The following is a 25,566-nucleotide window of genomic DNA, read 5'->3' on the forward strand; positions in this document are numbered from 1 at the left end:
AGCAGCCCCACAAGCCTAAGGTCGCCAAGCGTCAGCTGGAGTGGTGTAAAGCTCTCCGACATTGGACAAAATGCGTTCTCTGGAGTGATGAATCACTCTTCAGCATCTGGCAGTCCGATGGACAAATCTGGGTTTGGCAGATTACAGGAGAACACTACCTGCCACAGTGCATAGTGCCAACTGTAAAGTTTGGTGGAGGACAAATAGTCTGTGGCTGTGAAATTCTAGACGATAATGTGCTTCCAACATAGTGGCAAAAGTTTGGGGAAGGCCCTTTCCTGTTTAAGCATGTCAATGCCCCGTGCACAAAGCGAGGTCCACACAGAAGTGGTTTGTCGAGATTGGTGTAGAAGAACTTGACTGGCCTGCAGAGCCCTGACCTCAACGCAATCGAACACCTTTGTGATGAATTGGAACACCAACTGCAAGCCAGGCCTAACCGGCCAACATCAGTGACCAGCCTCACTAATGCTCTTTCGGCTGAGTGGAAGCAAGTCCCTGCAGCAATGTTCCAACATCTAGTGGAAAGCATTCCCAGAAGAATGGAGGCTGTTATAGCAGAAAGGGGGGGAACCAACTCCATGAACCAATGCCCATGATTTTGGAATGAGATGTTCGACGAGCAGGTGTCCACATACTTTTGGTCATGTAGTGTATACTGTATATGAAATAGAAAAACATAGTAATCTAAAATAGATGTTTATACATATGAATCACTTTATTTAGGGAATGATTAGAGAAATGTGTTGTAGGGCTGATTTTACATGGTAAACATTTCATTAGACATGACACACAGCCAAGCTTCACAATTCCCATCTTAGAGAGCTCTGGCAGGGTTTGGAATGGTACAGTACAGGGGGCTCCTTACAGGCTGCAGGCCTGCAGCTTCTTGTCAGCCTGCTTCAGAGACACCCAGGTGTTGAGCATGGAGGCCCGCAGTTTGGACCACACCAGGTGGTCACTGAGCCCAAAGATCTGAGCTGCAAACTGAGCTGCAGCGTCAGGGGAGAGGACTGTGGAGCAGCCAAGACCTTTGGGAGAGAAGCAGTCAGGGTTAGGGTAAACACAGATTCATTTCCAGGAGAATAACCATACATTACTGTACACACACAGCAAGACAGACCACACGGAGGGATATACTCACCGCTGGGCATGCGAAGGGATGACCAGATGTCCTGTGCCCCCCAGTCAGGGGTGATAGGAGGGCAATTGATGACTGGGTAGGCGGTGTTTCCTGACATCACTGGACCAAGGCCATTGCTTCTGCCCGCCACAGCCACAAACACAGTCGGTACTCCGTCTCCTGGGAAAATACTGCACATTAGCCCATCCATACAGAAGAGTAAAATGTATAATGTTTTATTTTAAATAGGCATTATTTTAGCCAGTATACTGCACAGTTACTCCACATACCGAGCCATTATTCAAAATGTATGTACCACAATCTTCCACTTTCAATAACCATAAGCAGGCAACGGCTTGTACAATCTATGTAGAGGGGTAGCTATGTTCTTTTTTTGTCCACCCACACCAAATGCAATCAGGACACGCAGGTTGAAATATCAAAACCAACTCAGAACCAATTATATTCATTTGGGGACAGGTCAAAAGGCATTAAACATTTACGGCAATTTAGCTAGCTGCGGTTGCTAGCTAATTTGTCCTATTTAGATAAACTAGCTAATTTGTCCTGGGATATTGTTATTTGACCTGAAATGCACAAGGTTCTCTACTCTGACAATTAATCCACAGATAAAATGGTCAATTGAATTAATTTCTCATCATCTCCCCTCCTTACTTCAGGCTTCTTTTTCTTCTTTGGACTTTATATGGCGATTGGCAACCAACTTTAATAAGGTGCATTACCACAACCGACCTCAGTTAATCTTTCAATCACCCACGTGTCTATGCTACTAAAATCCAATGAGGAGATGGGAGAAGCATGACTTGGAGCACATTGAGCGTCACAAATAGAACTAACTTCTATTTTAGCGCCTGGCAATGCAAATGCTTGTTGGCGCGCGCAAGCAGTGTGTGTGCAATGATTGAATATCATGTATGTTTACATTTATTTTGCAACGCTCGCACATGCAACACAAGTGGTATGGTCAGCATGTTAGGGGTTGCCAGTAAGGTTAGGGCTATAATGCTGAGCTCAGCCCACCTTCGTATTCAGCTTTGATGCGAAGAGTTTCGTCTGGTCCTTTGTGTGCAGAGGTGACTCGGAGAACACAGTGGATTCCGTAGGAGCCACAGGCCTTCCTGATCTTCTCACAGTGGGCTAGGTCAGAGGTGGAGCCCATCAGAACCACCACTCTGCCACAGGCCTTGGGCTCCAGCAGAAGCTAGGGACACACAGACACCCCATCAGTCTCTACTGAATGCCAGACCTAAACTATTTCACTATGGGCTGTACTTGTATCATGTCTCTGTGTGCATCATGTGACAGATTAAAACAAACTGGGTTAAATTGACAAGAGGTTGTGAGGGAGTATGCAAATCTGAGATTACTCGGGTTGATCAAAGACTGGTCACAAAAAGGTTGAGCTATTTTAAGTGCTGGGATTCACGTGAGAATCCCATAATGTCTAGGTTATAACACTGGAATGGACCTCAATTAAACAGACAAGTTAATGTTAAACTATCTGGGCCCAGATTCACAAAACCTTCTTAAGAAGAAATTTCTTACCCGCCATTTTTTCCTTAACTATAGATTTAAGTTACTATTCTTCAAAAAGGTTCTTATGTATTTACATGTCACCTTAAGAAATTAGAGTATTGAAAATACAGTTATTGGAAATGTTGTTAATTCCTAAACCCTCGTCTTAAACTCAGGGCAGTGAGATAAAAAGCTCATGAAAGCAATTGTTTAATTCACAAACTGAATTTGAAAGTTTCAGTATTGATTATTTTAAACCCAAGAACATGTTTCAGAACAGTAATCTCAGTAAGAAATAAAATAACATGATTGCCATTGCTAGCTAAAATAGTTGCATAGCAACACACATCTTTAAGACATTTAAGAAGTTTGTATGAAAATCATTGATTCTTAAAATATTGTTGAGGAATTGCACTTACGAAGTTCTTATTTTTTCTTCTTCTTCTTCTTAAGAACCTTAAAGATTTTGCGTAAGAAGTGTTTTGTAAATCTGGGCCCTGATCCTCTATCATTATGGTATGTTGATTCAAAACAAACTAGTGGCTGTTGTCCTGATAAGAGATACAGCTAGTCAGCTCCTGTTATTTTAGGCTAAAGGGCACCGGACTAGTGGGATACACAAAGCTAGCCTACCTTCACTCTTTCAGAGACCCACTCAAAGTTTTTCTTCACCATCTGCATAGCCTCAGGAGTCACCTCCTTCAGGTCCCGGTACACCTGCAGAGAAGAGGACACAGGTTTATACTACAGCTAACATGGTGTAACTCAAAATCTGAGGTGGTTAAATTATGGCAACATTAGCATTTTTCCATAAAGGGAAGGCAGGATAGCAGCATTGGACAGAGCTATGCAGCAGACCATCTCACCTGTTTGTCTTTCTGCTGACTCCGATCTCCCGCAGGCCACAGCCTCCAGGAATCATTGTCAATCACGTCAGCAAGCACAATCTCTTTGGTGCGCACATTCACACCAAACTCAATCTGTCAAACAGTCAGAGAAATGCATGTTAACGGGAAGACATTCAATTCAAAACTTCCAGAACTAACTAAGAGCAAAACAATGGTGCACTTCATTACCTCCCCATACCATCTGAGGGTGGTGCTGAGCCACATACCTTCATGTCCACCAGTGTGCAGTTCTGGGTGGCCCAGGCCCTCTCCAGAACCTCAAAGATGGCAACAGTGCTGCGGTTCATGATGTCCACCTCACAGCGGCCGATGTTGAGCCCAGCCAGAGAGAACTTAGTCTCCAGCAGCTGCTCCTCCGACCACTGAGGGTCATTGTTGGCATCATCCTAAGACAAACAAATAGTGACCAAGATTTCAGATAATGATGTAAACTGTAGAACACGGCAATATTTGTATGAAGGCTGATGATGGACGAAGCACCTAACTTGAAATGTTTTCACTTGAGCGGAAAATGAATGTGTGCAAATTAAGCAGGGAGATTGGATTGGCAGAGAGACTTTCTCTGATCATTTCTCTGCTGGGCATGATTGGACAGATACAAATACACACAAACACCTTGAAGAACATCTCCATTTTCAGAGGCGAGAACCTGTAGCCCTCCTTGACGCCTGGGTTCCTCTTCAGGAAGGATCCAGTAGCCACCCGCCGACAGACCCACTCGATGGGGATCATCTCACAGTGGGCCGCCACAAACGCAGTCTCCGACTGCTGCCTTACAAAGGCTGTCTTGATGCCTGAGGTATAAAAAGAACACCATGAGGACTTATTTCAGCCATTGGTGAATAAACAGCACCACTACAGCTGTGAAGGAAGCCAATTATCAGTCAATCAGGGAAGCCATTGTCTTCGATGAAGGGGAGGAAAGGGGGCTGGGGTGTGTCACGTTCTGTTTGATTAAAAGACGCATGTTCCGAATCAAGGAATTCATTTCCATACTTTAGCTTACATCATGAGGGACACATTGAATGCAATTACCCCCATTTCTTTAAAAATTGTTGTGATATAGAGAGTAATTTCTGAACAGGGAGTGTTTAATAATGGACTACTGTGATCTCAAGGTCAAAATACAGGAATGCAACATGACCTGGATACCCAGGACAGCTAGCTGCCCAATGTGGTCAGTTACAGACAGAACACTCACTAATCATAGCTGTTTGTTTGCATTCTAGCCTGTGGACAAATGCATTCTTGAACGTTGGCACACTTTACTGACCCAGACAATATATTTTTCTCACATTACCATAAAGCTTTAAAATTGATTACAGAGTGTTATGAATATATGGAGGGCACATCTAAACTAGTTATCACACTCACCGACACATAACCAAACTAATCATTAGCATTAACGAACTACAATCATGAATGGTAATGGAAAACACTGTAGCCTGAAGACTCACCCGCTTCCTGCAGTAGCTTGAAAACACAGCTCGTGGTTCTGTTTGCTATCGCGGCCTTGCCCTCCATCTGGTCCTTCCTCACCGCATTCCCGGCCGTGATTTGGTCCTTGGACTGGACCAGAACATGGCCTGGCTCATCCACGAGCTCGAATATCTGCTTGGTCTTTCCCTCATTTAGTTTCTGTCCAAGTTTCAGCACTTTAACAGAAAGCAGAAAAACATCAGTACGAAATCGACGCTGAACAACTTATTTACGGGAAACACGGGTTTACAGTGGACATCCAATTATATTGTCACTCCGACTATCAATCTGACTTGATGCTGTTTGCAACTGAAGAAAAATATGTTGTACAAGTTTTATTTTACATGAAACCATACCTGATGCAGGTGCCATGTTGGTAGATAATCTGGAAACCTGAAAAATAAAGCAAGTAAAGTTAAATTAAATCAACAGTGTGGGAAATGTACACCAAAAATATCTTACTTTCATCTATAATTCTCGCCACTTTACCTGCAACTCGTGGCTTCAGCGCAGAAAGAGAAATGTGCTGCAGGAGTCACGACTGATTTTCTGAATCCAGAAAAGCCAATTACAATTTAGTATCGATTCGGGAATAACCAATTATAGTAATGTAGGCCTCACCACGTGGGGAAAACTTTTTTTCCGCTGCTCACCCCAACATATCAGATCATCCCAAACACTGACATAGTTGTAAAATAAGTGTCTTTGAATTTTTACTTAGTATCTATTGAATACTTTCAAATAAATCTAATAACTTTATCACCAAAAAAACACAGGGTGAATGACTGCATATCGGTTCTCAGTCAAAGTTATATCGGTTCTCAGTCTCAGTCAAAATTACTTTCGCAATTTGACACGGAGTACTCCGTCTGTTGTCAGGGAATGTCAATGAAGTTCCCCATTTTGTATCCCTGTAGGTTGAGCCCGTTCGTGTAGCCGTAGCTCTGTTGTCAACACGTGTCCAGTGTTTGAGCGTGGAGATACACGCTGTGTGAAGTAGACAAGCTCCGGAGGCGCAGGAATTTAAGAATGAGTGAGTTCGAAGAATCTGGCATCGGAGAAGAGTGCGGCGTTTTCGGCTGTGTTGCAGCAGGAGAATGGCCAACACAACTAGAAGTTGCCCAAGTGTTAACTTTGGGACTTGTAGCGCTACAACATAGGTGAGTTGATGTTTTCTAGCGAGCACTTTTGTATAGCCATCCGCTAATTACAAATTCCCACTATCTTGCCCATAATTGATTAGCCACACTGCTATAATGGTTACAACTTTCATCACTTTAAAAAATGCATTGTAGTGGGCAATGTCTCAAAACAACGTGGTGTGACGTCAACGTCCCACATTGCTTTGCAACTTTGTACATTGTGTTACATTGTTTTCCGTTAAAGTATGGCGATCTCTGGACTTCCTTGGAGTCCAGACTGCTAAATTTTTCCAATGCAGACTTCACTCAATATCTTTCGGGAAAGGTATTGTGTGCCACAACTTTCAGACGACTCCTATTGTATACAACAGTCAACTGGTTACAATGATGTTAACATCATTTGTAACATTCGGACGTGATTAGGCCTACCTGTTTTTGTCGGACAGAGGCTGCCATTGAGTAGACTGAGTTGATCTCTATAATGGGAATGTATTGGTCCTCCTCCAATTTGCACTGGAAAGCAATACTCTCAGCACAGCTGCTCCCAGTATCATTTTTCTTCACAATTCTACAGGTATCTAAAGAAAACAAGGATTCAAGAGGGCTAATACATCAGAGATTGAGTTGAGGGGTGAAATGCCTTCATCATTGATTCATCAATCACTTTTGTGTAGAAGTCTGATTCTTGACCTTGGTCCTCTCAAGTTGATTGTGCTGAGAAAACATTTCAAAATATATACTAAGGAATGTGCAGATTGCAATCTTATTGTTCTGCGTTTTGAGCACATGGATACACAGAATTCAAATTGCAGTTTTGGAAAGAAGGCTAGTGTTTTTGCACATTCTCAGCAGTTTTCGGTCTCCTCTCACCAGCCCACTCTCCCATGATTAGATTAGGAGTCTTATTGGTAAGTCACAGGACTGACTCACACAGTCACACCGTCCATCATTAGTCTGTTACTGAGCCTTTGGTCTCGAGTGGATTTTAAAATGAGATGAGACATAATTGTGGATGGAGGAGGTACAATTTCAAACCTTGAATCAACGCTTTCCTTTTCAGTCCTCTTTTTGCAGTCAGATCCTGTCTTTTATCGGTATCAGAATTGTCTGGAAGGAACACAGAGGCATGCAACATCACTGTTAATGCACAATTTCATAACTTATTTTCCTCAACCAGGTTCTACTGGCTCCAACTACCAGCATTGGGGCCGATGGGGTTTATTTTTTAATGTTATAGTTTAGGTTGTTATAGGTAACAAAATATGTGGGATATGTCTGAAGATGTGATGGCTTGCGTTGGAGTGTCTGCTATTTTTTTAATATAGTCACCACAAAACTACAGCTATGAAGGAAGCCAATTATCAGTCAATCAGGGAAGCCATTGTCTTAGATGAAAGGGTGCTGTGTTGGGTCACGTTCTGTTTGATTAATAGAAGCATGTTCCGAGTCACAAGGAATTCATTTCCACGGTTTAGCTTACATCATGAGGGACACATTGGATGTAGTTACCCCCATTTCTTTTTAAATTGTTGTGATATAGAGTCATTTCTGAACAGGGAGTGTTTAATAATGGACTACTGTGATTTCAAGGTCAAAATACAGGAATGCAACATGACCTGGATACCCAATGTGGTCAGTTACAGACAGAACACTCACTAATCATAGCTGTTTGTTTGCATTCTAGCCTGTGGACAAATGCATTTAGTGGTGACTTTTATATTGTCACCACTAAATGATTGTGTTGTGTTCTTAGGTTGATCTACAAAGGAGTCACTTTCTTACCTGTGTGTGTTTGTTTGTCCTCATTCTTTGGGATAACCTCATAGCTTTGAGCTGTGTAAGAGTTAACTGGAGAAGTCATGGCATCTGTGTCATTCTCATACCCCACCATGGCCCCAGCCAAAATGGCGCCAGCCTCCGCTTGTTCCTCATATCCCATGGCAGGTCCACTATCCGACCTGGTCAAAATGGCATCCACCTCGTCATAGAACCTCATGAGACGGCGTGGGTCTGTGCTGTCAGCCCTGCCTCTCTGTAGGGAGCGATACAGGTACTTGAGGTTCTTGTATTTGGTGTGACACTGCTTCCAGTCGCGCTCCACCCCCTGCTGCAGTAGCCGGCAGGAGATCTGCACAAAGATATCCCTCTTCCTGGTGGAGCTCTCCAGCTGCCTGCACACACCCTCCTCAGACCACACCTGGATCAGAGCACGCACCTCCTGGTCACTCCAGTTCCGGCCTGTGTCAGACACCGTTACCACGTGGAACTGCTCGGAGCTAGATTGATCCAATGGTGATAGATGGCCTCCTAGGATGGGAGACAGAATTCAGAATAGAGTGAGCATAAGCAATTATGCCAAGCCCATGTACTGCACAGCATTTCAGAAGGCTTCTCTGCTATAGGTTATTTGATTACACATACCTGATTCCCTTTGGTTTTGGTCTGTGTCTTGCTCATAATCGTCACTGTTGTCATCTGAAAGATGCATTGTTCTAGAAATGTTAAAAGTAGGTCTAAGCAATGTATTCATTCAGTATCTCATCACCATCTGTAAACTTGGAGTATTATTTTTTTTGTTAAAATCTCACCATCGTCTATTTCAATAACCAGGTCTCCTTCAGGTTCTTTAGACTGTGTCTTGCCTTCCAGAGGGCCCAGCCTCCCAGCTCCCTGGTCCCCTTCAGGTCCTCTCTGCATATCCTGGTCCCCATCAAATCCCCTGTCCAGCACTATGGCCTCTACCTCATCAAAGAACTTCATGTACCTTCCTGGGCCACTTCCACTGCTGCCTGCAGCGTCATGGGCGCTCTTGGCTGTCTTGTACTCATACTTGAGGTTCTTGTATTTAGTGCGGCATTGTTTCCAGTTGCGCACCACTCCGAAGCCCCTCTGCATGCAGCGGGCCATCTCCTGGAAGATGGCCTTGTTGCGTAGTGTTCCTTTGAGGCGTTGGCGGATGTGGCGGTCAGACCAGACACAAAGCAGAGCTCGCACCTCCTCATCTGTCCAATGGCGACCCCCCTCAGGGCCCACGTATTGGGCATAAGGGAGAGCCTCGTGAAGAATCTGACACAGGCCTCCTAAACAAACACACACATACATTTTTAAAGGAATGTCAATCGGGGGATCCATTTTTGATATTGTCTGTTACTGATACTCTGGTTTATTTAGATTCAGTGTAACCCTTTTCTAGGCTAATGGTATGTGACTCCAGTTATGTCTGAGTCAACATTTTTGTCATGAAGCGGCCTCTAATCTAAATGAGGGATACCTCAAAGATTATGCTAATTAGACTACTGCTGTGTATACTAAACATCTTCCGATTTTATTCTATTGTAAATTAGTCTATAAAAGTCCAGTGTGTCAGCATTATAATATTTTTTCTGAGCCAGTACACTGTTCCAGTTACCTTCCTGTATTATGACTGGGGAAGAGTGAGCCTCTTTCTCACTGGTCAGATCCTCCTTTTCCTCCCAGTCACTTTGGTTCATTTGGGTGTCCGTCACGGCTGCTTCCCCCTGGCTGTAGTTGGTGGATGTGCCTGGCTGTTCAGCCTTCCTGTCCTGCAGTCCCAGCCTCCTGCACTGGGCCTGGCACTCCCTCCAGCCACGCAGCACGCTCAGCCCTTTCAGCTGCACTGAGATGCATTCAAATGTGGCTCTACTGCATACACCTGAATGCTGAGCTGCTCCCAGCTCCCCCCACACTGACAGAAGAGCCAGCACCTCCGCTTCCCTCCACTGCCCTGCTGCACCTGTCTCTTCCACCTCTAGAATCTCCTCCTCTTCACCTGCTCTTTGTCTCCCTGCTCCTTTCTCCATGTTTGAGCTGACCTGGAAATGCTTATTTCTCTCCCAGCCCCCCTTCCTCTGGTGCCTGGTTCCCAAGGCAACCAGGCGGTTAAGCCGAGAGGAACGCCCACCGAATCAAAGCAGCCTCACTACTGGCTTAAGCTGTGTGGTGTGGGGGAGGGACGGATGGACTGTAATCCGAGAAGCAGCTTGGCAAATTGGCTGAGGCTGCAGTGCAAGGCCACTCCATATAAGGCAACTCCACTGCAGATACACATAGCCCATCATTTTCCCTGTTCCAAAACACTTCTCCTTTACCAAACCGGTTAAGTCTGCCCTAAGACAGTATACATACAGAAAGCTAGCCTCAAACATGTTGCATCAAGCAAATTGTCTGAAGACTAGAACCTAAATGTTATTCAAGCAATTTATTTGTCTTTGTTTATTTAGGGGTCAGGAAAGTGCTGGAATCGTCACAAGTAATGGAGTCAACCCACCAACGTACAACACCCTCAAGGTACAAATGTGTGACATACAGAACCATTCAGTACGAAAACATGAACGAGAAACATGGCTATAATCACACTCATTCCAGATAATGATGACTACTCAACATCCTTTCAGTGTCCTCAAACTAAGCACAATACCACCACCTTTCCCCCAAAACACATTAACACGTCAACTAAAGTCTCAGACGGGGAGGGGACCTGCTGTACAGAAATAAGACAACAGTTATGTCATCACGTTAAAGCTTTACTAATCACATTTTGGCTACAATTTGTATTTATTTTTATGAATGCACAAGATCTTAGGAGTCAATGTTCAGTATGTGTGTCCAAGATGTCTGCATGTGTTATTGTTCTGATTTGGTATGCCGCTTCCCTTCACAGGGGATGGGGTTAGTGAACAATGCCTTTCCACCTGAGGACCTTCTGAAGCTGCGCTATGGTAACCTGGGCATCGGGCACACACGCTACTCCACCACGGGCATCTCTGAGCTGCAGAACTGCCAGCCCTTTGTGGTGGACACACTGCACGGCAAGATCGCTGTGGCACACAACGGGGAGCTGGTCAATGCAGCCGCACTGCGTAAGAAGGTGGGCCATGCTGTCATATGCAATGACTGTGTGTGCATTTGTTTATATTGTAGTTGATTATTGTGTATTTGTGTATAAGCATACATAACTGTGTGTGTATGGCAGGTGATGCGTCACGGCGTGGGTCTCTCCACCAGCTCAGACAGTGAGCTCATCACCCAGCTGCTGGCTCTGACTCCGCCCATGGAGGAACTGGATGCCCCTGACTGGGTGGCCAGGTCCATTCTATGGCCTTCTAATCCATTCCAATAATATCCCATTTCTTTTACCCCCTGTGAAGATCATCATCTTGATTGATTGTTTATTCTCTATTGCAGGATAAAGAACCTGATGCATGAGACCCCTACTTCCTACTCACTGCTGGTGATGTACACAGATGTGATCTATGCTATCCGTGACCCGTACGGAAACAGACCGCTCAGCATCGGACGCCTCGTCCCCATTTCCAAACTCCACACTGCAGGTGTTTTTGGTCCTTCCTTAGCGCTGCATGGTATTTGTGTATCTTTGTCATGTGTATTTTCGATTTAACTAATCTACGCTCAGAGTTACTAATCAATGTAAAATTAGTCAAATATATTGGCATACTTGCACTTTATAATGGAGTGCAATGGTGCAGAATGATCTGTTTTTCTCTTTTCTAAACTGGTTGAATGGCTATTTTTACCCAGTAGGGACTTGCAACTTACCACAGGTAAGATAAATTACACATAAATTAGAATCACTTGCCTCCAACCAAATTATTATTCAGGCATTTTTTTGACTAAAGTGAAAATTCTAAATTGTATTTTTTGGTCCTGTGCAATTTGTAAATCAAACAAATACTTCTGTGAACACAAAGTCAAAAAATATATAAATAAGTCATATTATTTTAGAAGAAATAGTGAGTCGTGCAAGTCTGCCAATATATTTGACCGCAACTATATACAGCTCTGGAAAAAATGAATAGACCACTGCAAAATTATCAGTTTCTCTGGTTTTACTATTTATAGGTATGTGTTTGGGTAAAATTAACATTTTTGTTTTATTCTATAAACTACGGACAACATTTCTCCCAAATAAAAATATTGTAATTTAGAGCATTCATTTGCAGAAAATGACAACTGGTCAGAATAACAAAAAATATGTAGTGTTGTCAGACCTCGAATAATGCAAAGAAAATTAGTTCATATTCATTTTTAAACAACAATATACTAATGTTTTAACTTAGGAAGAGTTCAGAAATCAACATTTGGTGGAATAACCCTGATATTTTTTTAACCCCCTTTTTCTCCCCAATTTTCATGGTATCCAATTGTTAGTAGTTACTGTCAGGTCTCATCGCTACAACTCCCGCACGGACTCGGGAGAGGCGAAGGTCGAGAGCCATGCGTCCTCCGAAACACAACCCAACCAAGCCGCACTGCTTTTTAACACAGCGCGCATCCAACCCGGAAGCCAGCCGCACCAATGTGTCAGAGGAAACACCGTACACCTAGCGACCGGGTCAGCGTGCAGGAGTCGCTAGTGCGCGATGAGACAAGGATATCCCTGCCGGCCAAACCCTCCCTAACCCGGACGACGCTAATTGGCCAATTGTGCGCCGCCCCATGGGCCTCCCGGTCGCGGCCGACTGCGACAGAGCCTGGGCTCAAACCCAGACACCCGGGAGGCCCCATAACCCTGATTTTCAATCACAGCTTTCATGCGTCTTAGCATGCCCTCCAACAGTCTTTCACATTGATGTTTGGTGACTTTATGCCACGCCTGGCGCAAAAATTCAAGCAGCTCAGCTTTGATGGCTTGTGACCATCCATCTTCCTCTTGATCACATTCCAGAGGTTTTCAATGGGGTTCAGGTCTGGAGGTTGGGCTGGCCATGATAGAGTCTTGATCTGGTGGTCCTCCATCCACACCTTGACTGACCTGGCTGTGTGGCTTGGAGCATTGTCCTGCTGGAAGCATTTTCCTGCTGGAAAAACCAATGTTAATTGAAATGCATTCCAACCTCTTGAAGCTGGTTGATAGAATGCCAAGAGTGTGCAAAGCTGTCATCAAGGCAAAGGGTGGCTACTTTGAAGAATCTCATGTGAAATGTTTTTATTTGTTTAACACTTTTTTTTGGTTACTACATGATTCTTCTATATGTGTTATTTCGTAGTTTTGATGTCTTCACTAATATTCCACAATATAGAATATAATACAAATAAAGAAAAACCCTTGAATGGGTAGGTGTGTCCAAACTTTTGGCTGGTACTGTATATATAATTGAGAGGATGGATGATTGACAAGGCCATATTGTGTCCTCTGTCAGGTGCTGGCGAGGGAGACACAGAGGGCTGGGTGGTGTCATCAGAGTCCTGCAGCTTCCAGTCAATCGGTGCCAAGTGAGCTCTCATCACCAGTGACCAACCTCTTATTGCCATGGCAACATGTGGTCCTGTGGCTCACAAGCTTCTCTCTGTCTGTTCCTTAGATACTACAGAGAGGTGATGCCTGGAGAGATAGTCCAGATCTCCAAACACGGTGTGAAGTCCCTAAGCATCGTCCCTCGCCCCGAGGGAGACCTCCCTGCCTTTTGCATCTTTGAATATGTTTACTTTGCCAGACCAGACTCCATATTTGAAGGTAGGCATAGATAGTAGTTGTCCTGGCTAATAACACAAAAACGTTTTAAGTTGTGAGAGTAGTAAATAGTTTGGCTGGGAGGTTACAGCACATTACTTGCTTTTTAGCTGATGCCAGAGTAGCTATAGTTTCCTCAGTGTTTCCACCTGGTGTTGCAGGTCAGATGGTGTACACAGTCAGGCAGCGCTGTGGACGGCAACTAGCCATTGAGGCCCCTACAGAGGCAGACGTGGTCAGCACTGTGCCTGAGTCTGCTACTCCTGCTGCACTGGGATACGCGGAACAGGTGAGTCGTGGCACCTATTGAATGTTGATAGCAATAGGGTGCATATTCTGACTCGTGCATATTCATACAATATTCTAGGCTTCAGTTTGTACTCTTCTGTTCCATCTCTACAGTCGGGACTGCCGTACGTAGAGGTTCTGTGTAAGAATCGCTATGTTGGGAGGACATTTATTCAACCAAACACACGTCTCAGGCAGTTGGGGGTGGCCAAGAAGTTTGGTGCGCTGACAGACAACTTTGCAGGCAAGCGGGTGGTGCTTGTTGATGATTCCATCGTCAGGGGCAACACCATCGCCCCCATAATCAAGCTGTTGAAGGAAGCAGGAGCCACAGAGGTGAGTGGCCCAGAGCTGTATTATTATCAGTCCTCCGCTTAATATCAATTACACTGCATGTTAGTCTCTCTCCTGTTTATAATGGTTGATTACTCAAGTTTCAGTAAAGTTTTATAAGTCGCATGTATGTGATACGCATGGTATACATCGTCCAATGAAATGCTTACTTGCAGGTTCCTTCTCGACAATGAAAGACTACATCGGGTCTCACATTGTCTGTAATGACCACTCATTTTGGTTGCTGACCTCCCCTCCCATAGGTCCACATCCGCGTTGCCTCCCCACCCATCAGGTTCCCCTGCTACATGGGCATCAACATCCCCACAAAAGAGGAGCTCATTGCTAACAGGCCAGAGTTTAAGGACATTGCTGGCTATATTGGTGAGATTTGGGATACTTATTATTCGATGTACTTATTATTCGATGTGTGTGTGGTCCAGATTTTAAAACGGTGATGTTGTTCTGTAATGTAGGTGCCACCAGCGTGCAGTATCTGTCAGTGGAGGGCCTGGTGTCAGCGGTGCAGGGGGGAATCCCCACCCTCCAGAAGGATGAGCGGATCAGCACCAACACCAAGGCCAGCAGGATAGTGGGCCACTGCACCGCCTGCCTCACAGGCAAATACCCTGTGGAACTGGAGTGGTGACCGCTGACCCCAACCTCAAACCACAACCACTATCTTGACCACACTACTGCTGTTATTGTACTTAACCTAATGTCTAAAGTGTGAACCTTAACCCTACTCTAACCAAGGAAGTGCCTCTTGGAGCCTACTTGGTCACAGTATGGGTGCCTGGGGCATGGCCTCACCTTGACAAGTAAACACAGAATTGCTGTAGCTACTAAATTGTTCCTGAAAGCTGTTACTGTTTGAGTGGTGCCTGGCCTGCTTTGGTCTGAAACCTTTGGGCCTTGATGCTTCCACTCTGGCAACACAATAACCTTATGCACGTCAATGTATTACGTTTCAACCCAGCCTTTTCATTCCACATAATATTCCATTGTTATTAAAAACTAGCATTCTGACCCCTTTCTCTCATTGGAGAGATTAGTTACAAGTGGCCTTATCCAGCTGTAAGATGCACAACTTAAAACCAAAATTTTTATGTGAAAACAACTTGCTTCCATTTAATTTAGCCTAAATCCTCTACTAAATAGACCTGCAACTGTATTTTGCTTATATCCTGTATACAATGTGGTTGAATCCTGTTTCCCTACTTTCAGACTAATTACTGTCCCTCCCTTAAAGTGCATACTACACTGAACAAATATAAATGCAACAATTTCAAATATTTTACTGAGTTAGAGTTCATAAGGAAATCCTCAATTGGAATAAAATCATTAGGCCCTAATCTATGGATTTCACATGACTGGGAATACAGATATGAAACTGTTGGTCACAGATACCTATCCTTTGCATAGAGGTGATCAGGCTGTTTTTTGATGCCTGGGGAATGTTGTCCCACATTAATGACTGCAAAGTTGATGGAAATTGACGGGAACACGCCGTCGTACACGTCGATCCAGAGTATCCCAAACATGCTCAATGGGTGACTTGTCTGGTTGTGTACAGATCCTTGCGACATTGGACTGTGCATTATCATGCTGAAACATGGGTTAATGGCAGCGGATGAATGGCACAATGGGCATCGGGATCTCATTCAAATTGCCATCGATAAAATGCAATCATTTTCGTTTCCAGTAGCTTATGCCTACCCATACCATAACCCCAACCATGGGGAACTTTGTTCACAACGTTGACATCCGCAAACCGTTCGCCCATCTGCCCGGTACATTTGAAACCAGGATTCATCCGTGAAGAGCACACTTCTCCAGCATACCAGTGGCCATTGAAAGTGAGGATTTCCCACGGAAGCCAGTTACGATGCCGAACTGCAGTCACGTCAAGACCCTGGTCAGGACGCGCATGCAGATGAGCTTCCCTGAAATGGTTTCTGACCGTTTGTGAGGAAGTTTTTCAGTTGTGCAAACCCAGTTACATCAGCTGTCCTGGTGGCTCATCGCAGACCATCCTGCAGGTGAAGAAGCCAGATGTGGAGGTCCTGGGCTGGCATGGTTACACGTGGTCTGCAGTTGGCCTTACTGCCAAATGCTCTAAACCGCTGGAGGCAGCTTACGGTAGAGAAATTAACATTCAATTTTTGGGATCTTTTATTTCACCTCATAAAACATGGGAACAACACTTTACATGTTGCATTTATATTTTTGTTCCATGTAGACTGAAAGACTTTGAACATTTAATTAGTTCATTGTGCTTTCATTTTCCCCATCGTGATAAACATGTAAGAAAAAAAGCAATGAATTAATATAAAATACTTTTCTGAAAACCTTGTATAAATAAAAAATACAATTGAGTCATTCAGTATTTATTATGCACTCAGTTATGAAACACCCCCATGGTAGTAATAGCATCTATAGGAAATTCAATATATATACAGTACCAAACGTTTGGACACCACTCATTCCTGGGTTTTATTTTTTTACTATTTTCTACAATTGGAGAATAGTGAAGACATCCAAACTATGAAATAACACATTTCGAATCATGTATTAACCAAAAGTGTTAAATAAAAATATTTTATATTAAAGTAGCCACACTTTGCCTTGATGACAGCTTTGCATTCTCTCAACCAGCCTCATGAGGTAGTCACCTGGAATGCATTTCAATTAACAGGTGTGCCTTAACTTAATTAGTGTAATTCCTTTCCTTAATGTGTTTGAGCCAGTCAGTTGTGTTGTGAGAAGGGTGGTATACAGAAAATAGCCCTATTTGATAAAATACCAAGTCCATATTATGGCAAGAACAGCTCAAATAAGCAGAGAAACAACATTCCATCATTACTTTAAGACATGGTCAGTCAATATAGAAAAAATTAAGAACTTTGAAAGTTTCTTCAAGTGCAGTCGCAAAAACTATCCAGCGCTATGATGAAACTGTCTCTCCTGAGGACCCCCACAGGAAAGGAAGAACCAGAGTTACCTCTGCAGAGGATAAGTTCATTAGTTATCAGCCTCAGAAATTGCAGCCCAAATAAATGCTTCAGAGTTCAAGTAACAGACATCTCAACTGTTCAGAGTAGACTGCGTGAATCAGGCCTTCATGGTCAAATTGCTGCAAAGTAACCACTACTAATGGACAACAATAAGACACCAATCTGGTTTGCGCTTAGTGGGACTATCATTTGTTTTTCAACAGGACAATGACCCAACACACCTCCAGGGTGTGTAAGGGCTATTTGACCAAGAAGGAGAGTGATGGAGTGCTACATCAGATGACCTGGCCTCCACAATCACCCAACCTCAACCCAATTGAGATGGTTTGGGATGAGTTGAACCGCAGAGTGAAGGAAAACCAGTCAAGAAGCTCTCAGTACATGTGGGAACTCCAAGACGGTTGGAAAAGCATTCCAGGTGAAGCTGGTTGAGAGAATGCCAAGAGTGCACAAAGCTGTCAAGGCAAAGGGTGGCTACTTTGAAGAATCTAAAATATATTTTGATTTATTTAACTTTTTTGGTTACTACATGATTCCATGTGTTATTTCTTAGTTTTGAAAAATCTCCACTATTATTCTACAATGTAAAAATACAGAAAAACCACTGAATGAGTAGGTTTGTCCAAACCGTTGACTGGTACTGTATGTGTTATTTCATAGTTTTGATGTCTTCACTATTATTCTACAATGTAGAAAATAGTAAAAAATAAAAACCTTGAATGAGTGGGTGTGTCCAAACTTTTGACTTGTACTGTATATAAAAATACATTGCATAAACATTCCATTATAACAAATTAGTTCATGGTTATTGGGACATCCTAAGTATGTTTTCAAATGCAGATAAACAGCAGAGATGTTTTCAACTCTGGCATATAAAAAACTCAGGTAGAGGTGCAGGACAGGACAGCCTTTCTGTGGGTTGACATCATTTATACAGAAGCTGTCTCTTAGAGAAACTGGGAAGAAAGAAGGGAGGCTGGTTAACATGACAAACAATGAAATGCATCTATTAAAGATTTAAACAACAATGCAGAACATACTACTTTCTGAATAAGGTCATGGTTACCTTGGCGAACAGCCACATTGGCACTCTGCCTTGACAATTGACTTTCCTGAGATGGGAGGAATAAATTATCATCAGAACTGAATCCAAAGTGGTCAATCAAAGATTAGACAAGTAGATTTTTTCCCTGAGACTAAACAAAGCAGAAACAAACCTTGATGAATTCCAACAAATCGTCTGTATTTCTCTCTCTAGACAGCAGACAGAGACGAAAGCAATGTTAGAAAATAAGACATACATTATAATTTTTCTTGGACTGCATGTACATTGTTTCTCTGGAAGACCCTTACCCAAGCAGGAGAGTGCTGATCAACATGCAGGCCAGACCAGGAGCCTTCAGCTTTCCTGACTGCTGCATCTGATGAGTGATGTTGGTGATGGGGGCTGTGGTGTGTATGAGCCAGACTGGCCTTGCGGGGGCTCCAGTTGTGGGAGTCACAGGAGATGTCCCACTGGTTGGAGGACAAATGGCTGTCTGAGCGGTTCTGGCACCTGAACATTTCTACCCTCTGGCGGAGAGATCCCGGGGAGTACACAAAGGAGCTATCCCTGAAACGTTTGGACTCTGGGGACTGTTCTTGGACCAGCTCCCTGCGACGCTTCCTCATGATAGAGTGGTGAGGAGACAGGGCCAGGGCGGCCAGAGCAGAGGAGGTTCCTCTGGTGGTCTCTGCTCTCCTCTCACACATACGGCAGGAGGAGGATTTGCCCTGACAGACAAGCTTGTGGTAGAGCTTCTGGAAGTCCTTGTCAATCTGCTTAGCAGAGTTTTGTAAGAGACTGACAGATGGGGAGAAGGAATCCAGGGAATAGTGTCGCCGGAGCCTTGGCTGGCCTGCCCTAGACTCATGATCAGATGATGATCTAGACGATTGGAGTTTCAGCTGGGAGGGACTGCAGGAGTCCAGGTGGTGGGGCTTCCTGTGTGACATCAGAGGCCTATGAAGAGAGGAGGGTGAAGACGAAGGGGAAGAGCTGGGCTCCACAGTGTTTCTTTGATGATATCCAGCAAAGCCCGACTTGGGGCTTCTATGGTGGGCGTTAGATGCTGCACGCTGGCCGTCCCAGATCAGCAGTCTGGCTCTGTAGGGACTCGGTGCTACTTGGGAGCGGTAGTCTGAAGACATCTCCATACTGACCACAGGGCATACCGCTGTGAAAAACCTCTGATGGGGAAGTGTGGGGAGGGCACACTTCCTTAGAGATGGACTGCTCAACCCTCCTGCTGTGAAGGTGTCTTCAGATCTGGCAGGACTGAAGACCAGGGTAGTGTGTCTAACCCTGGAGGATGGGGAAGAGGGCATGGACACCATGAAGGTTTGGTTTAAGGGGGGCTCCTCTGGCTCAGGGCTCTCCTGTAGGGAGGAGTCTGCAGAGGAGAGAGAAGAGGGAAGGGAGGCTGCAGAGGAGGGAGGAGAGGAGTCTGCAGAGGAGGGAGCAGAGAGAAGGGAAGGGGCTGCAGAGGGGCGAGAGGAGAAGTCCATCACTAGAACAGGGTGGGGCGGTTGTCCGTTCCCTGAACCTGTACCCTTCCTGTGGGACAGCCTCTCTGCTGGCCATTCCTGGAGGTTGACCTTGGTCTGTGGAGGAGGATGGGTGTGGGTTGTCATTTTGAGGTTCAACTTTGGACTCTTGGGGTTACTCACATTCAGTATGGTGTTCTGAGATGTTTGGAGAAAGGATTGGCCAATGTTGAGGGTAGTCTTTCTGTGAGCAGGTCTGATGTTGAAGTTGCGGTTATTGAGGTTTCTGTTAGAGAACCACCTGAGCCTGTGGTACCTCCTCAAAACCCCTACAGCCACGTCGGACATATGTTGGCGCCGCCAGGCCTCTCCTACCTGGCTGACCATGCTGGGATACAGGTCCAGTAGAGTGCTACGTTGACTGCTCAGAGAGCGCTCCAGCTCCTCTGGCGCGCCCCACAGGCTACTCCTAGTCCCATTCAGTTTGGAATTATCCACCACTGATGGAGGCAATATAAAGACATTTTATTAAATCAGAAATGTGTAAATGAACATGAAAAATGCTGTTGTAACTGTATTTTATATGTTTACTTTGACATGCTCAATTCATACGCTATCGTTCAAAAGTTTGGGGTCACTTAGAAATGTCCTTGTTTTTGAAAGAAAAGCAAGTTTTTTGTCCATTAAAATAACATCAAATTGATCAGAAATACAGTGTAGACATTGTTAATGTTGTAAATGACTTTTGTAGCTGGAAACGGCAGATTTTTTATGGATTATCTACATAGGCCCATTATCAGCAACCATCACTCCTGTGTCCCAATGGCACATTGTGTTAGCTAATCCAAGTTTATAATTTTAAAAGGCTAATTGATCATAAGAAAACCCTTTTGCAATTATCTTAGCATAGCTGAAAACTGTTGTCCTGATTTAAAGAAGCAATAAAACTGGCCATCTTTAGACTAATTGAGTATCTGGAGCATCAGCATTTGTGGGTTCGATTACAGGCTCAAAATGACCAGAAACAAAGACCAGAAACAATCTTTCTTCTGAAACTCGCCATTCTATTCTTGTTCTGAGAAATGAAGGCTATTCCATGCGAGAAATTGCTAAGAGACTGAAGATCTCGTACAATGCTGTGTACTACTTCCTTCACAGAACAGCGCAAACTGGCTCTAACCAGAATAGAAAGAGTGGGAGGCCCCGTTGCACAACTGAGCAAGAGGACAAGTACATTAGTGTCTAGTTTGAGAAACAGACGCTTCACAAGTCCTCAACTGGCAGCTTCATTAAATAGTACCCGCGAAACATCCAGTCTCAACGTCAACAGTGGAGACGACTCCGGGATGCTGGCCTCCTAGGCTTGTCCTGTTGCTCAATTGTGCACAGGGGCCTCCCACTCTTTCTATTCTGGTTAAAAGAAAGCAAGTTTTATTGCTTCTTTAAAATCAGAACAGTTTTCAGATGTGCTAACATAATTGCAAAAGGGTTTTCTTATGACCAATTATCCTTTTAAAATGATAAACTTGGATTAGCTAACACAACATGCCATTGGGACACAGGAGTGATGGTTGCTGTTAATGGGCCCCTGTACACCTATGTAGATATTCCATTAAAAATGAGCCGTTTCCAGCTACAATAGTCATTTACAACATTAACAATGTCTACACTGTATTTCTGATCAATTTGATGTTATTTTAATGGACAACAATGTTGCTTTTCTTTCAAAAACAAGGACATTTCTAAGTGACCCCAAACTTTTGAACGGTAGTGTACATAAGTCACTATGGTTAATGCTCAAATCATTTACTTACAGTGGCTGTTCTCTGCAGCCTGCTGCATAACAGAATCATTACTGTTGACAGTGACAGCACCCTCATCTACACAATCATTGTTGTGATCATCCTGGTGGTATGAGATGTCCACCTGTTGAAAAACATAAGTACATAAGCTACAGTCAGAGTTGGGGATGTTACTTTCCAAATGTAATCCGTTACAGTTGCCTGTCCAAAATTGTAATCGGTAATGTTTGGATTACAAACTCAGTAACATAAGCTGATTACATTCAGTTACTTTTAGATTACTTTCCCCTTAAGAGGCATTAGAAGAAGACAAAAATATGTGTTTCTAATTGAATGACATCTATTGCAGGATAAATCAATGTTAAAGTTTACATAGCTGGCCATATATGGATGCTCAATTTTACTTTATGGGTTGGTTATGTAGGCTTCTTCAATCTAACCCATCGCTTTCTACTACATTAAATTATATGTTTATATTAATATATGATTTATAAGTCCAAAAATGGATGTAGCAACTACAGATTGCTCCTTTAAGTCTATAAAAAGTGTGCGAGTTTGAGCGTGTGTCCATTACGCCTATGGATTTACTTTTTTTAATCAGCATGAATTAGACTGAACGATAAAAGCCCAATTTTTATTCCATAGGCTGGGATCCGCACTATGCAGCTGTTGCAAGAGTGCATTTTACCCTGGCTTCTTAAACAATGATTGATAGGCAGCTTAAACTTCTTGAATTCAACCATTATTGGGTTCAAATACACATTTAGATTTGTGAACAGCCATCCATAACAACCACAATCTGTAAGGCGCAAATAGCTAAATCAGAGAGTAGCCGTGCAATTTACATCAATGCGCTATGTAGATATCAATAATAAGTGAAATCCGTATCGCCGTAGACTACACCACTGCTATCATCCTTACCTCCAAGCATTTATTCAAGTTGGATAATTTTTGGATGCCAAAAGCAGTCGCGCCATTGGAAGACATGGCTTGGACTGTAGCCTACAAAAGCCTTTTCCTGCTCTTTTCCTGTGATCCATCAAACACATTTGGTGTGTCATCATAGTGGTCTCTGACTTGTGGTCAGACTTGCTCAGGTGGAACAAACTTAAAACTTGCACCTTTTTTTAATGCTGATTTGAATGTCATTGAGAAGTGGCAAAATATTTTTTTTCCCCCAAACATCCTTTCTAAATTTAAAAGTAATCCTCGAAGTAATCATCTAGTTTTTCAAAAGTATCTGTAATCTGATTACAATAGTTTTGCTGGTAATGTAATGGATTACAGTTACCAAAAAAAAAACTAAAAAAACATGTAATGCATGTAATCCGTTACTCCCCAACCATGGCTATAGTATTGTGGGGTGTTAACATCTGGTTAGACAAGTCTCCAAAAAGACAGATCTGTTCTGCCCACAATCAGTTGTCGCCATATGTACCTGGAAGTCTCCAATGGTGTTCTGTGGCCTGTGTATTTCAGAAATGTCTGAAATAACAAAAATATATGACAAATATACCTTCAGATCAATTTAACAATTAAGGGCTATATTCAATCCACATCGCGGAAGCTCAGCTTTACAGTGTGATTGAAATGTAAAGGCAATGTTCCCACTTTAGCGGAAAGTACCTTTACATTTATATTGCAGAATCTGTAACGCTTCAGTGCAAATCTCACAGAGAAACAACGTGTTGTAGTTCCCACCTCCGAGTGACAGCTCTGCCAGGTCAACTTCACTCTAAAGAGGAGGTGGAGTAAGAAGTGTGAGTGTGATCCAGAAACGTAAGAGATTCCTCAGAAAAAGTACCAAGTGGGTCTAAAATAATTAGCTACAGTACATAATGTCATATCTTACAAACCTTTGACAATCCCAGCTTTGATAGCTCCAACTCTGACTTGACCATGCATACTATCACCTCTTCTCCATCCAATGACAAGACACATGAAAACATCAGAACATTGAGCCAATTCGGTTGAGTGCAGAATTTGTACCCATTAATATAAAACTAGCTACTGTATATCGTTGTTGACAAGGCTAAACAATTATTCAAGTACTGAGAAGCAGATCATGTGTGTAACCATAGATAAGGATAATTAACTCGTGTCCATGGACATAACATGGACACTGGAGTTTAAGTATTCTTAGCTAACTAGTGTAACCATAAACAGACTGTTGTTTACCTTGGGCTGTTATGTCCTCCAGGTTCACCTCAGTCCCATTGTCATGCAGCTTTGAATACTGTTGTCAAGGAAAAGTGTAAATACTGGCACATTCTGATGTTTCATCTGTTACAGGCCTAGTAGTACAGTGACATTGCTTACAAGCATTTCGCTACACCCGCACTAAGATCTACTAAACACATGTATGTGACAAATAACATTTGATGAGAGGGTGCATTGCTTGTGCATTTCGTCCCTTGGCCTCAAGGGGGACAGTAAAAGAAGGCTAGTTGGTGAGAGAGACTAGTTACTAGCTAGTTACAATAATACGATTTCAAAAATGTGCCCCTGCTCTGTGCTACTACTACTTGTTGGCTAACGCTAGCTGGGTTAGAGAACATCAATAGGGTGTCTTTGCTAATATGTTTGATTATCTAACCACATCGTCAGAAGAACACTAGCTAGCTAACTACAATGCTAGCAGGCATCTGGCTACCACGGTTAACGTTAATTATTTAGGTAACTATCGGCACATGTTCCACATACCTTTTGAACTATTCGCTCCAAAGTGTTACTGTAAATCTTGGCATTGCTCTTAAGCTTATTTTTGACCACGTCATCCATGTCGTCAGACAACGTTTTTATCAATTTAACATTACAATTCAAGCACTTTTTCCCCCTCATTCGTTTGGTTCTCTTCGGGTCCAAAGCCGACGGACGTCTTACGTTAGTCTCGAAAACCCGACGTAGGTAACAAGGGTCGAGTTTTCGAGATTAACGGACGTCGACTGCAACGTGAAAAAAGTTCAAATTTGCCGCAATAAAATACTCAATTATGATTGGATACTTCACGATGTGACGCAATATTTTCTACACGCTGTCATCTTCACGCGACAAAACGTACTGTAATGAAGCAGGCAGGGTGCGCGTCTCAACCCTCGACCTTCTAGCCCGAAGTCCAGCGCGCTATCGATTTTTCCCCAAGAGCATGCTCAAGCGGAATAGTCGATATACGCGCTTATACACCCAGGGTCGTTACACTACTCCCTCCTACTCCCTCCTTTCAAAGAGCGCGACCTCGCGCTAGCTTGCGACTCTAAGTCTTATAGGAACGCCCCAAAATACTTTAAAATACTACTTAAGTTGTTTTTTGGGGTATCTGTACTTTACTATTTATATTTTTGACAACTTTTACTTTTACTTCACTATATTCCTAAAGAAAAGTACATACTCTTTACTCCATAAATTTTCTCTGACACCCAAAACTTGTTAAATTTGAATACTTAGCAGGACAGAAAATGCTCAAATGTATATACTTATCAAGAGAACATCCATGGTCATCCCTACTGCCTCTGATCTGGCGGACTCACTAGTGTTGGAGTGTGACCCTGGTTAACGGTAAAAAATAATAATATTGTGGTCTTGTTTGTTTAATATATGGAATTTTAAATCATTTGTACTTTTACTTTTGATACTTAAGTATATTTTAGCAACTACATTTACTTTTGATACTTAAGTATATTTTAAACCAAGTACTTTTAGACTTTTACTCAAGTAGTATTTTACTGGGTGACTTTCACTTTTACTTGAGTCATTTTCTATTAAGGTATCTTTACTTTTACTCAGGTATGAAAATGTAGTACTTTTTCCACCAGTGCCCCACGGTAATTAAGAAAATTCCCAACTGAGTGGCTTGTGCTATTTAAGAAACACAAGACAACGGTCTCCAAAGTTAAATCTAGAATTGGCTTCCTATTTCGCAA

General features: G+C 43.2%; 3 protein-coding genes across 7 annotated transcripts; 1 reads left to right on the top strand and 2 right to left on the bottom strand.

Annotated features, from left to right (window-relative positions):
• Window positions 1-693: 693 nt before the first annotated feature.
• Window positions 694-10,034, bottom strand: LOC129869617 (multifunctional protein ADE2-like). Of its 2 annotated transcripts, XM_055944187.1 has the most exons (15): window positions 9,598-10,034; window positions 8,777-9,268; window positions 8,610-8,663; window positions 7,971-8,495; window positions 7,224-7,295; window positions 6,618-6,766; window positions 5,403-5,439; window positions 5,025-5,222; window positions 4,183-4,361; window positions 3,774-3,953; window positions 3,526-3,639; window positions 3,293-3,376; window positions 2,165-2,345; window positions 1,145-1,303; window positions 694-1,031 (listed from the first exon to the last, which is right to left on the bottom strand). In XM_055944187.1, exons 1-15 carry the CDS (start codon window positions 10,007-10,009, stop codon window positions 865-867), a joined length of 3,003 nt encoding a protein of 1,000 aa, XP_055800162.1. In that variant the 5' UTR covers window positions 10,010-10,034; the 3' UTR covers window positions 694-864. The 2 variants fall into 2 exon arrangements, with proteins under 2 accessions (XP_055800162.1, XP_055800163.1); XM_055944188.1 differs by lacking the exons at window positions 6,618-6,766; window positions 7,224-7,295; window positions 7,971-8,495; ... (1 more) ...; window positions 8,777-9,268; window positions 9,598-10,034 and adding an exon at window positions 5,536-5,717.
• LOC129869619 (amidophosphoribosyltransferase-like) lies at window positions 6,076-16,679 on the top strand. Of its 2 annotated transcripts, none has more exons than XM_055944192.1 (11): window positions 6,076-6,206; window positions 10,430-10,496; window positions 10,870-11,076; window positions 11,182-11,294; window positions 11,394-11,539; window positions 13,370-13,442; window positions 13,532-13,683; window positions 13,842-13,969; window positions 14,083-14,304; window positions 14,565-14,685; window positions 14,778-16,679. In XM_055944192.1, exons 1-11 carry the CDS (start codon window positions 6,076-6,078, stop codon window positions 14,948-14,950), a joined length of 1,533 nt encoding a protein of 510 aa, XP_055800167.1. In that variant the 3' UTR covers window positions 14,951-16,679. The 2 variants fall into 2 exon arrangements, with proteins under 2 accessions (XP_055800167.1, XP_055800168.1); XM_055944193.1 differs by lacking the exon at window positions 6,076-6,206 and adding an exon at window positions 6,447-6,513.
• On the bottom strand, window positions 16,676-24,649 carry LOC129869618 (uncharacterized). Of its 3 annotated transcripts, none has more exons than XM_055944189.1 (10): window positions 24,350-24,649; window positions 23,825-23,882; window positions 23,503-23,561; window positions 23,273-23,381; window positions 23,085-23,131; window positions 21,659-21,770; window positions 18,672-20,344; window positions 18,536-18,572; window positions 18,385-18,430; window positions 16,676-18,274 (listed from the first exon to the last, which is right to left on the bottom strand). In XM_055944189.1, exons 1-10 carry the CDS (start codon window positions 24,485-24,487, stop codon window positions 18,244-18,246), a joined length of 2,310 nt encoding a protein of 769 aa, XP_055800164.1. In that variant the 5' UTR covers window positions 24,488-24,649; the 3' UTR covers window positions 16,676-18,243. The 3 variants fall into 3 exon arrangements, with proteins under 3 accessions (XP_055800164.1, XP_055800165.1, XP_055800166.1); XM_055944190.1 differs by having other exon boundaries at window positions 23,321-23,381; window positions 24,350-24,648; XM_055944191.1 differs by having other exon boundaries at window positions 23,348-23,381; window positions 24,350-24,646.
• Window positions 24,650-25,566: the final 917 nt, after the last annotated feature.

The sequence above is a fragment of the Salvelinus fontinalis genome, chromosome 14, assembly GCF_029448725.1.
Source record: "Salvelinus fontinalis isolate EN_2023a chromosome 14, ASM2944872v1, whole genome shotgun sequence".
In the NCBI taxonomy this organism is placed as follows: domain Eukaryota; kingdom Metazoa; phylum Chordata; class Actinopteri; order Salmoniformes; family Salmonidae; genus Salvelinus; species Salvelinus fontinalis.

Excerpts from the sequence above, each read along its gene's own strand:
- LOC129869617 (XM_055944187.1), bottom strand. The coding sequence starts at position 10,009 with ATGGAGAAAGGAGCAGGGAGACAAAGAGCAGGTGAAGAGGAGGAGATT. Across the intron at positions 6,767-7,223 it reads AAGGAAAGCGTTGATTCAAG|ATACCTGTAGAATTGTGAAG; the intron begins GTTTGAAATTGT and ends TGTTTTCTTTAG. Across the intron at positions 3,377-3,525 it reads GTCAGCAGAAAGACAAACAG|GTGTACCGGGACCTGAAGGA; the intron begins GTGAGATGGTCT and ends TCTTCTCTGCAG.
- LOC129869619 (XM_055944192.1), top strand. The coding sequence starts at position 6,076 with ATGAGTGAGTTCGAAGAATCTGGCATCGGAGAAGAGTGCGGCGTTTTC. Across the intron at positions 13,443-13,531 it reads TTCCAGTCAATCGGTGCCAA|ATACTACAGAGAGGTGATGC; the intron begins GTGAGCTCTCAT and ends TCTGTTCCTTAG. Across the intron at positions 13,684-13,841 it reads ACCAGACTCCATATTTGAAG|GTCAGATGGTGTACACAGTC; the intron begins GTAGGCATAGAT and ends CTGGTGTTGCAG.
- LOC129869618 (XM_055944189.1), bottom strand. The coding sequence starts at position 24,487 with ATGAGGGGGAAAAAGTGCTTGAATTGTAATGTTAAATTGATAAAAACG. Across the intron at positions 20,345-21,658 it reads GGCTGCAGAGAACAGCCACT|TGGTGGATAATTCCAAACTG; the intron begins GTAAGTAAATGA and ends TGCCTCCATCAG. Across the intron at positions 18,573-18,671 it reads ATCAGCACTCTCCTGCTTGG|AGAGAGAAATACAGACGATT; the intron begins GTAAGGGTCTTC and ends TCTGCTGTCTAG.